At 38.4% G+C, this 15359-nt stretch overlaps 1 protein-coding gene across 4 annotated transcripts in view; it reads right to left on the reverse strand.

The window, feature by feature from the left end:
- Positions 1 to 15359, reverse strand: part of RNF180 (ring finger protein 180) — a 281830-nt gene that overhangs the window by 72380 nt on the left and 194091 nt on the right. For all 4 annotated transcript variants that reach the window (XM_070774630.1, XM_070774632.1, XM_070774631.1 and 1 more), the window contains one exon: positions 3075 to 3300. In XM_070774630.1, coding sequence (XP_070630731.1) covers positions 3075 to 3300 — 226 coding nt within the window. The remainder of the gene's footprint in view (positions 1 to 3074; positions 3301 to 15359) is intronic.

Genomic DNA, 15359 nt, shown 5'->3' on the forward strand with positions numbered 1-15359 from the left:
GTAAATCTTTTTATATTTCAATAAAGAAAAGAATGAGTTTTGATTTCAGAGGCAATGACTATATTGTACAGGATGAATGTAAAAATGAAAAAGTTGAGGCATGGTAAATGCAAGAATAAAATCACTATTAGCATATGAATTAACAGTCCAGACTGTTTGGTACAGAATAAGAGAAAGTATGAAATACCCTTAATGGGAACAGAGACAACAGACCAAGACCAATTACAGGCTATTACGGCAGATAAAAAGAGGAAGTGTGATCTTTTGGATGAGCTATATGTCCTGAACAAAGCCCAGCAGGACATCTAAAATTCAGACTGAATCCAGGACAATTTTTCACTGTGTGGGACTGGCCCAAACACTGCAGGGTACCTGTTATCCCTGCCCTGTTGACTAGATACCAGTAGCATCCTCCTATTACTGTGGCAGCCAGAATATTCCTGGTGAAAAAATCATAAACCTGCTTCATACTTAAAATTCTAGATTAGTTTAAATTTCATTTATTTACTTAGGGACTTCTTCCCTGGTGGCTCAGAGGGTAAAGCATCTGCCTGCATGGCAGGAGACCTGGGTTTGATCCCTGGGTCAGGAAGATTCCCCTGGAGAAGGAAATGGCACCCCACTCTAGTACTCTTGTCTGGAAAACCCCATGGATGGAGAAGCCTGGTAGGCTACAGTCCATGGGGTCGCAACGAGTCGGACACGACTGAGTGACCTCACTTTCACTTTCTTCCTTTCATACATGAGGTGAAGACTCAGCCATTTATTTTCCCGTTTCCAGCGGAGTTCACCAGCACCACTGCTTATCAGCACCTAGCTCCACCATGTGAAGGCAGCGGAGTAGTGGCATGGGGTCAGTGGTCTAAAAGGAGACAGAGGTTGAATGCAGGAAAATAATGGAAGGAGGGTAGAAGTTCTCCTTGTTGAGGTTCGGGTGCATCTGAATGGGGTGAGAGCAGCAAGTGACTTCACAGTTGAGAGTTCAGTTGCACTGACCCTGTGGCTCTCTCTGTAATACTTGAGACATCTACATCTTCCATATGACCATGGGCTGGGATTCCTGAAGTCTATAGTAGGGCTTATACAGGGGTCCCCCAGAGTCAGTCTGCAGTAAGGGCAATGCCATGCTTGGTTTGAAGGCTTCAGTCATACAATCGATTCAAGAAAATATGATGTCTTCCCTGAAAACAAAATCATGATCTCATTGGCTAAGGGATTCTTCCCTACTCTCTTGGATGACCCTCACTCCATTTAACATTTATAAGCCATAGCCTTTCCCCTTCCTTGGCCTCCTGATGAAGGTGGCTGGCAGATTCTGTCATGCAGCATATTTGACATCCCTGAACAGATCTGCTATTGGGGTGCTGATGTGGGAGCTCCTTGTCTGGAAGAATGAGGGTGTCAGTCAAGAAATGGAAAGGTTGCCCTTAGCCAAAGGTCTTCTTCCTTGGCCCAGCCCATCCTGGAGTCTTTTCCATCTTCATAGACAAAAGAACTCTTAGTTAAACTCTTAGTTAATTTGGGACACAAGAATTTTTTCCCCATCTCACAAGCAGGCTTAGAATCTTCTATGTGCAAAGCTGATTCTGCTATTTTCCAAACTGACTTTACCATTTTATACTCCTATCAGTAATATATGAGTTTCAATTTTTCCATATCCTTGTCAACACTTATTACTATCTATCTTCTTAACTACAGCCCTCCTAGTGAATGTGAAGTGGTATCTCATTGTTTGATTACTGAGCTGGTATGGCAGGTTTGCAAGCATTCATGCAGTTGATTGGGTATACAAAACATTTTTATAAACTCATTCTTCTTTGCAGATGGGTTCTTGGATTTTCTTTAGGGGAAGAAAAATGTGCTATGTGTTTTCTTCATCTTTACTATGAATAAAGTACATAGTTTGATCTTAGTTGGCCTATGGTTGAGGTGAGAATGTGGATACAGAAATTTCCTTCTCAAAGGTTTAGCACACACTGGTGCACTCAATAAATATCAGCTCTGCTTTCAGTTCAGTTCAGTCACTCAGTCATGTCCGACTCCTTGCAACCCCATGGACTGCAGCACGCCAGGCCTCCCTGTCCACCACCATCTCCTGGAGTTCACCTAAACTCATGTCCATTGAGTTGGTGATGCCATCCAACCATCTCATCCTCTGTCGTCCCTTTCTCCTCCTGCTCTCAATCTTTCCCAGCAACAGGGTCTTTTCAAATGAGTCAGCTCTTTGCATCAGGTGGCCAAAGTTGTGGAGTTTCAGCTTCAACATCAGTCCTTCCAATGAACACCCAGGACTGATCTCCTTTAGGATGGACTGGTTGGATCTCCTTGCAGTCCAAGGGACTCTCAAGAGTCTTCTCCAACACCACCGTTCAAAAGCATCAATTCTCTGGTGCTCAGCTTTCTTTACAGTCCAACAGCTCTGCTTACTTCGATCATTTTTCCCTTTCTCCTTAGCAGGTTTCCATGTTCCACATTCATTAGTTTTCCCTGTTTCTATTTGTATCAAAATACTGTATTATATCCCATCTTTGCACAGTAATTATGTAAACAAATCCTTGTTCCAATTTTACTGTCTTCAAGAATAAAGACCTTAAAACCACAAGAAGGTTTAGAAGATCTGGAGTTTGAGGGGAAGACATAGTAGTCATCCTCAGACATCTATAGATTTATTCTTTGAGACTCCAGAGGGAAAAACAAAGGGCGAAGGATGAGAAGAAACAGAAGTTAGACTTGAGGAATAAATAATCAATAGGGCTGCTCCAAATTTTAATGGAATGTCCTTGACACTGGAGATATCCAAGTAACGACTGAAAAACTAGTTAGGATGCTTTAGAAAAGATCTCAGCATTAAATAGAGGAGTAGAGATGAGGAACTGGTTTCATCTCTGATTCTACGATTTTAACAAAGTTCTAACGAATTGGCAAGCACTCTTCTATGAACTGGAGAGTAACGAATTATGCTATATATGATTTTCAATAACTTTCTCATAATAATTCATAAAGTACCTTTAGAACTGGAACAAAGAGGTAGTCAAAATAATTAGGCAATCATGTTAATGCAAGAAAACAATTACCTGTCTGAAAAAAGACTCTGGAAATAATTGTCCGACACAACGGGCAGGGAGTGCTGGCAGGGTTGTCTTTGGCAAGCGTCCGTAAGCAGGGCTCACAGAAGATGTGGTGGCAAGGGTAACACATGTAGGGGTTGAAATAAACATCCAGACACACTGCACAGATGTAGCTCTCCTTTTCTTCTGCATATTCATTGTCATCATCTGTACTCATCTCATTATCCAAAGTCTGCAAAATATAAGCAAAAACAATTTCTCTTAGTTCAGTATGAGATTGGTTTCCTTGAGAAATTGATTTCATACTTTGTTAAAGTGAATGAAAATATTTATGAGAAGCAGGTTTATCTGTTTTTGTGCATAATCAGTGACAGAAATGCTACCTTGCAAAGTGAGAAGAAACTAGAAACGTACATGAAAAACCCAGAAGTCTTAATTATTCATTTTACCATTTTTATATAATGTTAAATGTTAAAGTATAGTACCAAAAAACATTAAGTAAACCTTTATCTCTATTTAACCAGAACTAGTTAATTAAGTGTTAGGTCCCAGGATGACAGATTCCCCATCTATCCCACTCCCACCACAGCAAACAAGCTACTATCACAAGATTACCAGCCTTATATGGGCATTTGCACATGAATAGATCTGAGGGCTTCTGTTAGGTCCATACCATTTCTTATTGTGCCCTTCTTGTGTCTCCTCTTCTTATTGTGCCCATCATTGTATGAAATGTTCCCTTGGTATCTCTAATTTTCTTGAAGAGATCTCTAGTCTTTCCCATTCTATTGTTTTCTTCTATTTCTTTGCATTGATCACTGAGGAAGGCTTTCTTATCTCTCCTTGCTATTCTTTGAAACTCTGCATTCAAATGGGTGTATCTTTCCTTTTCTCCTTTGTCTGAAGCTGAAACTCCAACACTTTGGCCACTTGATGCGAAGAACTGACTCATCTGAAAAGACCCTGATGCTGGGAAAGATTGAAGGAAGGAGGAAAGGGGGACGACAGCGGATGAGATGGTTGGATGGCATCACTTGACTCAATGAACATGAGTTTGAGTAAGCTCCGGGAGCTGGTGATGGACAAGGAAGCCTGGCGTGCTGCAGTCCATGGGGTCGCAAAGAGCCGGACAGACTGAATGATTGAACTGAACTGAGACCTGAGGGCAAGAGGAAGTCAAACTTCAGCTTCACACTACGCAGGCAGCATTCTTTATTCCACATTTTGCACCTTCCTGGACCTGAGAGACAATAAAAGGCCAAAGCCCAAGGTATGTCAGGAAAGAGATATTGCAAAGAAACTTGTAGTAATTCTGGGATCAGCCTTGCAGCTGGAAAATACTAGCCTGCTCCTCTCTCCCAAATGGAATAGTTAAGAAAGAGGCTATTAACAGGTAGCTAGGAAAGAGGCACTCAGGTTAGCAGCACAGAGTCTGGTGGCACAATTCCTGTTACTTAACATCACAATGTCCTCATCTGTGAAGGTGCTATGTGAGAATTAAATGAGGTAATCCACATAAAGCATTGAGCACAGCACAGCCTGGCATACGACAAATATTCAATAAATATTATCCACAGCCATCCTTCCCTCCTACCTTTCTCACAGGCCCAATAGTTTTGGTTAGAGCCTTGGGAAATAGGCAAATGGTGTAGATGCTTTTCTCCTCACTTTGATGAAAGTGAAAAATGGAGATCAACGATTAATATTTGAGTAGCCTTTGGGCTTTCTAAATATTTTTAGGTTACATGAAATGTAAAAGTTACAGAAAAGAGGCAAACAGAGCCTTGAAGATACAGAAAAGCCTTTCAACTGGATAAACTGTTACTTGATTTATCCAGATGGCCTTACTTCCTGTCAGCCTCTTTCTGCCCCCTGTAGGTAATTTCTCTCTTTAGGAAGGACATATTCAAGTTGTTAGCTCATTTTTTTAATTGGCTTTCTGATTTTTCTTATATACTTGTAAGCATTTTTACTTAATCTGGTTACTTGTTATTGGTTAAATGTGTTGCAAATTTTTTTCCTTTCTTCTGGTTTGCCTTTTCACACTTCTCTTGGTGTCTTTTGATGAAATGAAGTTCTTAATTTTAAAGAATATTTTTCCTTTATGGTTAGTAATTTTTGTGTCTTATATAAGAACACTTACCTTTTCCCAAGGTCATTAACAGAGTATTATTTTGCATTTAATAATATTTAATCATCTACCTGAAGTTGATTTTCAGTATGGTGTATATTAGGGGTAAATTTCATTATAATTTCTATGTACTTATTAATTGGTGTAACCCATTTATTTCGAAGACCTTACTCTCCCTCCACTGTTCTAAAGTGCCGCATTGTTATTAAGAGGCCAAGTATGTTGACTTCTATTTTGTTCCATTATGTTATTGTCTATTCCTAGACGCTTACTCCTTGGAAGGAAAGTTATGACCAACCTAGATAGCATATTCAAAAGCAGAGACATTACTTTGCCAACAAAGGTCCGTCTAGTCAAGGCTATGATTTTTCCAGTGGTCACGTATGGATGTGAGAGTTGGACTGTGAAGAAAGCTGAGCGCCAAGGAATTGATGCTTTTGAATTGTGGTGATGGAGAAGACTCTTGAGAGTCCCTTGGACTGCAAGGAGATTCAATCAGTCCATTCTAAAGGAGATCGGTCCTGGGTGTTCTCTGGAAGGAATGATGCTAAAGCTGAAACTCCAGTACATGAGGTGGTATTGGCCACCTCATGTGAAGAGTTGACTCACTGGAAAAGACTCTGATGCTGGGAGGGATTGGGGGCAGGAGGAAAAGGGGACGACAGAGGATGAGATGGCTGGATGGCATCACAGACTCGATGGATGTGAGTCTGAGTGAACTCCGGGAGTTGGTGATGGACAGGGAGGCCTGGCGTGCTGTGATTCATGGGGTTGCAGAGAGTCGGACATGACTGAATGACTTTCACTTATTGTGGCCTTATAATAAGCCTCAATATCTGGTAAAGGAAATCCTTTCATCTTAAAGTCCTTTCTGCCAAACCTAGGATGCTTTCCTAACTTACCTTCATTACTCTTTCAGCAGCGTTTCATAAGTAGACCAGGACCTCTTTTTTGCCACCTACTTGATGCTGCCTTCTTACATTTGGATGTAATTTGGATTACAATGCTCTATAGAACTCTGCAGGATCCAGTTCCAGCCTTCATTTTTATCCTCCATATTGAGCCACGTTCCAATTCACTGATCTTCTGGCTCAACAAACACATTGAACACTTTCTCACCATAAGGCCTTAAGACATGATGCTTTGTTTCTCTTAAAAAGTGCTTACTCCATTTGGATGATTACAAAATAAGATAAAATTCTCCTATCTCTCCATATACACCTATATGCATTTCATCGAGATGCAGAGATCAGTTTTCTACACTCTGAATTTGGGCTCTGCCATGTGACTTGCTTTGGTCAATGGAATGTAAGCAAATGTGATGCAAATAAAGGCTTAAAAAAAGCTTGTACACTGGAATAGTCCTCTCCTGCTGATCTTGGGAACTCACAAGTCCCAAGATGTGAACAAGCCGAGGCTAGCCTGCTGAATAGTAAGTGACATATGGTCCAGCTGCTTCCATTGTGTCTGCTAACAACAAGCCAACCATCGGACATGTGTGGGTACAGCCAATAATTGTCACCTAATTGCAAATGTACTGGTGAGCCCAGATGATATCATGTGGATTAGAGACAAACCATTATAGCTGAACGCCAGCCCCAACTGCCAACTCAGAAAATTGTGAGTGAATATAGGTTGTTGTTTTAAACAACTAAATTTGTTTTGTTACATAACAAAAATTAGTTGACACATTCTTGTCTATACATGGCTCAATTTACCTAATTTAAAAAATTTTAAATATCAACTTCTCCAAAGGATTTCACTGTTATTCTATCTAAAGTTGTTCTCTGTCACTACCACTTAGCTGCTTCCTCATAATTTTTATTTGCCTATTTTTCATTAAAATTTACTTTTTAAATGAAAAAGTAATTTTAAATTAAAAATAAATTTCTATTAAAATTTATTTTAAAATTTAAAATCTTCCCAACCTAGTGATCAAACTGAGGTCTCTTGCATTGTGGACAGATTCTTTACCATCTGAGCCACCAGGGAAGCCTGAGAATACTGGAATGGGTAATCTATCCCTTCTCTAAGGGAGTTTTCCAAGTCAGGAATCAAACCAGGGTCTCCTGCGCTGCAGGAAGATTCTTTACCAGCTGAGAAATATAAATCCCTCATTAAGAATCCAAACAGACTGCACACATAGAAGATGGATGATACTTAGCTGAGAGCAGTTCATGTAAAGAGACAGAGATTTTAACTGACTGGAAGCTCAACATATGATGCAGCTACTTAAAAAGTGGGTTGATGTTCCAACCACTTTATATGATCACACCATAACTGCAGCTACTTTGAGGGCCCCAGACAAACTATAGTTATCCACAGAAATACCCTGAAGGCCAGGGCAGCATGATTTCTGAAACTTTCTCATACAATGTGCTTTTAAAAGACTGAGGATATTCACTCAGAAAAATATTAACAGGAGACCAGATATTCAAGTATTTGTGAAAGAGAGATCATAATTTTTCTCTGTGTAGTTCCTATGATTAGATCCAAAAAGGAATGAAAGATATGAGAACGCCGACTAAAACAGAAAATAAAAGAAATATCTATTCATCAACCAAAGTGATATAACACCAGCATAAAGTGTTTAATCTTAAATAGTATGTTTGCCACAGAGCTAAACATTTACCTGATGTTTCCTACCAAATTGTTTGGGACTTAGAAATTCGGTGACCAAAGTTGTACGTATTAACTAACCTCTTCAGCACTAAACCCTTACAAAGTAGATACTATTGTTATCATCATTTTCCATATCAAAGGAAAGTGAAATAGAGACAGCTCACTTATTGAAACTGAGTGGAATTTCAACCCAGCCAATATGGATTTGAAGCAACACTCTATCACCACATTCTTAAGTGAGTTACTATACTTTGAATAGTCCCAGCAAATAATAAAAGTTAACTGATGATGATAATATATGTAAAGAGGAAATGAAATTTAGATAGGATTTATAGGGAAGTTAGAAATATCAAGACATCATCATCATAATCAACAAATGAATATAATAGGTGTTCAACTGTGCAACTGCTTTTGGCCCCATAGAAATTATCCTACAAAGTCAACCAAATATATTCAGTCTCTCATGTTCCTCTCCAGGGGCTTCAAGTCAAAGATAATGAGATAATAAATAGATAAATAATACAAACAACCTTTAAAAAGTATTCAAAAAATTAGGTCAAAATTTTTTGTTAATAATAAAGACAAAGCAGCAGTGACATTTAGTTTATTTACAATTATTGTGATTACTGTTATATTTGGTTTTATTTCTTGCCTTTTTTTTTTTTTTTCAAAAAGTAACCGCACAATTGCACTCATCTCACATGCTAGTAAAGTAATGCTCAAAATTCTCCAAGCCAGGCTTCAGCAATATGTGAACCGTGAACTTCCTAATGTTCAAGCTGGTTTTAGAAAAGGCAGAGGAACCAGAGATCAAATTGCCAACATCCGCTGGATCATGGAAAAAGCAAGAGAGTTCTAGAAAAAAACATCTATTTCTGCTTTCTTGACTATGCCAAAGCCTTTGACTGTGTGGATCACAATAAACTGTGGAAAATTCTAAAAGAGATGGGAATACCAGACCACCTGACCTGCCTCTTGAGAAACCTGTATGCAGGTCAGGAAGCAACAGTTAGAACTGGACATGGAACAACAGACTGGTTCCAAATAGGAAAAGGAGTACGTCAAGACTGTATATTGTCACCCTGCTTATTTAACTTATATGCAGAGTACATCATGAGAAGCGCTGGGCTGGAAGAAGCACAAGCTGGAATCAAGATTGCTGGGAGAAATATCAATAACCTCAGATATGCAGATGACATCACCCTTATGGTAGAAAGTGAAGAGGAACTAAAAAAGCCTCTTGATGAAAATTAAAGAGGAGAGTGAAAAAGTTGGCTTAAAGCTCAACATTCAGAAAATGAAGATCATGGCATCCAGTCCCATCACTTCATGGGAAATAGATGGGGAAACAGTGGAAACAGTGTCAGACTTTCTTTTTTTGGGCTCCAAAATCACTGCAGATGGTGATTGCAGCCATGAAATTAAAAGACGCTTACTCCTTGGAAAGAAAGTTATGACCAACCTAGATAGCATATTCAAAAGCAGAGACACTTCTTTGCCGACAAAGGTCCAGCTAGTCAAGGCTATGGTTTTTCTTGTGGTCATGTATGGATGTGAGAGTCAGACTGTGAAGAAGGCTGAGCGCCGAAGAATTGATGCTTTTGAACTGTGGTGTTGGAGAAGACTCTTGAGAGTCCCTTGGACTGCAAGGAGATCCAACCAGTCCATTCTGAAGGAGATCAGCCCTGGGATTTCTTTGGAAGGAATGATGCTGAAGCTGAAACTCCAGTACTTTGGCCACCTTACGCGAAGAGTTGACTCACTGGAAAAGACTCTGATGCTGGGAGGGATTGGGGGCAGGAGGAGAAGGGGACGACAGAGGATGAGATGGCTGGATAGCATCACTGACTCGATGGATGTGAGTCGGGGTGAACTCCGGGAGTTGGTGATGGACAGGGAGGCCTGGTGTGCTGCGATTCATGGGGTCGCAAAGAGTCAGACACGACTGAACAAGTGAACTGCAGTAGCTCATAGAGCTGTTAAAAGCATTAAGAGAATTAATATATACAAAGCATTCAGAACAGTACCTGGAATATAAAAAGTGCTATCCAAGTATTTGCTGCTATTAAATCCTGTCTCCTTTTTTCTAATGATTAATCTTAACTTTTAACACAAACAGTTGAAGTTTAACGTTAATAATCTCCCTTTTCCGAATGAGACCTATGAATTGAATGCATTTTAGTCCCCACTCAAAAACACAAATATAGCTCATATGTTATTGAGATTATCTGAATTTTATGTCTAAAATGTTAATTGCTTAAACATATTATGCCTCTACTTTGTCAGTACATTCTTTAAATCAATTAATCTATATTTAACTATGCTTTACTGTCTGCTTATTTTTATTCTTCCGCTTATTTAACACTGCATTCTTGTATCCCTTATTGTCCTCTCTCTTGAATTACATTTTTTGTTTTATTGTAATCTGTCCTTGATAATTTTTTTTTTTTTTTTTCAGGAAATGTATGTGAATGGTAAACTGTATGTTCTGGAAAGTTTGAAGTTTCCTCTGTATTCACATTTGAATTTTATCTAAGTATAGTCCTAGATAACAACATATTTTCACTCAAAACTTTAGAGATAGAGAGAGGAGACCAAAAGCAGAGTAGGGAGACCTCATGCTCTACTTCTCCAGGGGCACACCACCAAAATTACAATTATTTGTAGAACAACTATTGATAAGGATGACCTGAAGACCAACAGAAAATATTTTTTAAGGGTTAAAAAAAGGAATCACAATGAGATGGGTAGGAGAGACAGAGATGCAATATAATCATGACCCACACCCTGGGGTAGGTGACCCATAGAGGGAAGAATAATTGCAGAGGTTCTTCCCAAGGTTCAAGGGATCCCAGCCTCACCTAGAGCTCCCCAGTCCTGGGTCCTGCATGGGGAAAGAAGCCTCCAGAATGTCTGGCTTTGAAAGCCAGTGGGATTTATATATAGGAGAGCTATAGGGTAGTAAGAAACAGAGATTATGCTCTTAAAGGGTGCACACAAATTCTCACTGGCTCTGAGACCCTGTACAGAGTAAGTAATTTGAAAGCAGACCAGATCAGACACATTTGCTGATCTTGGAGAGCCTCTCAAAGAGGTGGAGGCATCTAAGACCCTCCCTGGGAACACAGACACTGACAGCAACCATTTGGGGAGCTCCATCATGCTGGCAAGTAACATTTTGGAGTCCCCCCTCTAGCCACTGGCCCTGGGAACCAGCCCTTCTAACCTTCCAGTTGGTATCAGTTCTGGCAAACCCCAGGCAGAGGAGCCAGTCAAGAGGGGATCTAGCCCTGTCCACCAGCCCCAGGATCCCCCACAACCCTCAGCAAGCTTCCTTGGGACCTAACACTGCCCAAAAGTAGGCCAAGGCCAGCCCCAGAACCCCCAGGCCTGAAGTCAATTGCAGCAGGGCCCGGCCCCACCCATTAGCAGATTGGCACAAGCACCTAGACCTTTGGCACCTGCAGCTAGCTGTCCTTCAACCCAACTCTTTGGCCCTGCTCACAAATAGGCCATAATCAGCCCTGGGATTCCTGGGACCTATAACCAGTCATGCTAGGGCCTTACCCTGGTAACCAGCTCTGGTGACCAGAGGGAAGTGAGATGCTGGGCCCCATAAGAAATCTCCTACAAAAGGCCATTACTCTAAGATCAGGAAATGTAACCAACCTACCTAATACCTACAAATAAATGCAAGACTGAGACAAAATGAGGTTAAAAAAGGGTTAAATGAAGGAATGAAAACTCTAGGTGAAGAAAAAAATGAAATGGAGATAAGTAGTCTACCCAATAAAAGTTCAAAGTAATGATCATAAAAATGCTCAACTAACTTGTTGAAGACTGGATGACCACAGAAGTTTAACAAAGCATTAGAAAATACACTAGAAGTAACTGACAGTGGTTTAGATGAAGCAGAAGAACAGATCAGTGAGCTGGAAGATTGGTGGAAACCACTGAAGCCAAAAAGAATAAAGAATAAAAAAGAAATGACATTTTAAGAGACCTCTGGAAAGACATCAAGCATACTAACATTCATATTATAGAGATCCTAGAAGCATAAGGGAAGGAGAAAGGAGTAGAGAACATATATGAGATACAATAGTTAAAAACAAACAAACAAAAACAAACCCTAACCTGGGAAAGGAAACAGACATTCAGGTCTAGGAAGCACAGAGAGTCTCAAACAAGATCAACTGAAAGAGGACCACACCAAGACACATTGTAATTAAAATGGCAAAAATTAAGGATAAAAAAAGAATATGAAAAAATGGCAAGGGAAAAGCAATAAGTTACTTTTACTGGAACTCCCATAAGGCTACCAGCTGACTTCAGAGTAACTCTGCAGGCCAGAAGGAAGTAGCATAATATATTTAAAATATTATACAAAGACACACTACATAATGATAAAGGAATCAATTCAACAAAAACATATAACAATTGTAAATACATAAACACCCAACCTAAGAGTACTTAATACAGCAAATATTACCAACCACAAATAGAGAAAGTGACATTAATACAATAATAGTAGAGGACTTTCATATCCCAATTACATCAATAGATTATCCAATTAGAATCAAAGAGGAAACACTGAGCTTAAATGACATATTAATCAGATAGATTTAATAGCCATATACAGAGCATTCCATTCAAAAGCAGCAAAATATACACTCTTTTCAAGTGCACATTCTCTGGGATAGATCACATGCTAGGCCACAAACAAGTCACAGTAAATTTTAGAAGACTGAAATTATATCAGGCATTTTTTTTGAACACAAAAGTATAAGTCTAGAAACTAACCATAAAACAAAAATTGTAAAAACACAAGCACATGGATGTTAAACAATGTGCTACTAAACAACCAGTGGGTCACTGACAAAATTAAAGATAAAAGGAAAAAAATACCTGGAGACAAATGAAAACAAATACATAAGTAGCCAAGATTCATGAGATATAGCCAACCAGTCCTAAAAGAGGCATTTATAGCAATACAAATCTACCTCAGAAAAGAAAAAGAAGAAAAAGAAGACTAACCATATGCTTAGAGGCTCTAGAAAAAGAAAAACAAAACACAAAGGGAGAAGAAGGAAATATGGAAGGTCAGAGTAGACATAAATGAAACAGAGGCCAGAAAAATAAAAAGGAAAGATCCATGAAGCTGAGAGCAGGTTCTTTGGAAAGATAACAATAATTGATAAACCTTTAGTCAGACTCATCTTGAAAAAAAGAGGAAAGACCCAAATAAAATCACAAATGAAAAGGGAAAATTATGATCAATACCATAGAAATACAAAAGATTATGAGAGACCACACAAAAAATTACATGCCAATAGAATGAGCAACCTAGAAGAAATAGATAAATTTGTAGAAATATACAAAATATGAACAGGCCCTTTTCAATAATGAACTTAAATCAGTGATGATAATTAAAAAACTCCCCCAAACAAAAGTTCAGGACCAGACGACTTCACAGTTAAGTTCAAACATTTAAAGAATGGTTAACGCCAATCTTTCTCCAATTATTCCCAAAAATTGAAGAGGAAGAAACATTTATGAAATCATCAATCTGTATCAAAACCAGACAAAGACACCAAAAACAGAGAAAATTGCAGGCCACTATCACTGATGAACAGAGATGCAAAACATCCTCAACAGAACATAAGCACTTCAAATTCAACAACATATTAAAAGAATCATCAAAGATTGAGGGCAAAGAGGAGAAAAGGGTGACAGAGGATAAGATGGTTGGATGCCATCACTGACTCAATGGACATGAGTTTGAGCAAACTCCAGGAGATAGTGAAGAACAGGGAAGCCTGGCATGCTGCAGTTCATGGAGTCACAGCGAGTCGGACATGACTTAGCAACTGAACAACAATACCATGATCAAGTGGAATTTATCCCAGGGAAACAAGGACAGCATAATATCCACACATCAGTGTGATACACCACCTAATAAACTAAAGAATAAAAACCATATGACAATCTCAACAGATGCAGAAAAAGATTGTGGCAAAATCCAACATCTATTTATGATGAAAGCTCTTCAGAATTGGATACAGAGGAAATATATCTCAATATAATAAAGGTCATATATGATATGCCTACTGCTAACATCATACTCAATGATGAAAAGCTGAAAGTATTTCTTTTAAGATTGGGAACAAGACAAGGATACCCACATTCCAAAGAAGACATACAGATGGATGACAGACACATAATCATCAGTGAAATACAAATCAAAATTTAATGAGATCACCTCACACTTGTCAGAATAATTATTATCAAAAAGATTATAACAAGTGTTGATGAGGATATGGAAAAAAGGGAAGTCTCGTGCACTGTTGGTGGGATTGTAACTGGTGCAGATGCTATGGAAGAGAGAACAAAGGTTCCTCAAAAAATTAAAAATAAAGCTATGATCCAGCAATTCTACTTCTGGGTAGCTTTCCAAAGGAAACCAAAACACTAAGTTTGTACTGTTTTCAGGAAACACAAAAGTACTTTAGGAAACACTAAAACACTTTGAGGAAAAGATATATGCACCCCTGTATTCACTGCAGCATTATTCATAATAGCCAAGATATGGAAGCAACCTAAGTGCCCATCAATAGATGAATATAGATGTGGTACATATATACCAAATTAAGTATTAATCAGCCATAAAAAAATGAAATCTTTCCATTTGTGACAACATGAATGAACCTAAAGAGTATTTTGCTGAGTGAAATAAGTCAGATAGAGAAAGATAAATATTGTATGAATTCACTTATATGTGAAGTGTAAAAAACAAAACAAAACAAAAAACCAAATGAACATATAAAACAGAAACTGAGTCACCGATACAGAGTACAAACAAATGGTTTATCAGCAGGGCAAGGGGTGGGGAAGAGTGAAATAAGGTGAGGGAAAACGAAGAGGTAAAAAATTCCAGTCACAGAGTAAACAAGTCATGAGAATGAAAAGTAAAGTATGGGGAAAACAGTCAATAATAATGTAACATCTTTGTATGGTGACAGGTGGTTACTAGATTTACACTTGTGATCATTTTGTTCTGTATAGAAATATCTAATCACTAGATAAACGTGGTCAAAAGGTACAAACTTATAAGATACGTTAAGTACCAAAGAGATAATGGACAACATCATTAATATAGTTAACACTGATGTATGTTACATATGAAAGTTGTTAAGAGAGTTAATCTTAAGAAGTCTCATCACAAAATATATTCTTTTCTTTCATTTTATATCTAGATAGTATTATGGATATTCATAAAACTCCTTGTGGTAATCATTTTATGATGTTTGTGAGCCAAATAATACTGCTGTATACTTAATCTTTTACAGTGCTGTATATCAATTATATTTAAACAAAAATGGAAGGGCAAAAAAAAGACATGCCTCAAAATCTTTAAAGTACTGGGTTAAAAAAACACAACTATCTACCTGAACATCTATCTGTATCTGGTGAGCATATTTAATATCTTTCAAAAATAAAGAGGACTTAAAATTCAAAAAAGGAAGATTGATCCACTGTTT

The sequence above is a fragment of the Bos indicus genome, chromosome 20, assembly GCF_029378745.1.
Source record: "Bos indicus isolate NIAB-ARS_2022 breed Sahiwal x Tharparkar chromosome 20, NIAB-ARS_B.indTharparkar_mat_pri_1.0, whole genome shotgun sequence".
Taxonomy (NCBI): Eukaryota; Metazoa; Chordata; class Mammalia; order Artiodactyla; family Bovidae; genus Bos; species Bos indicus.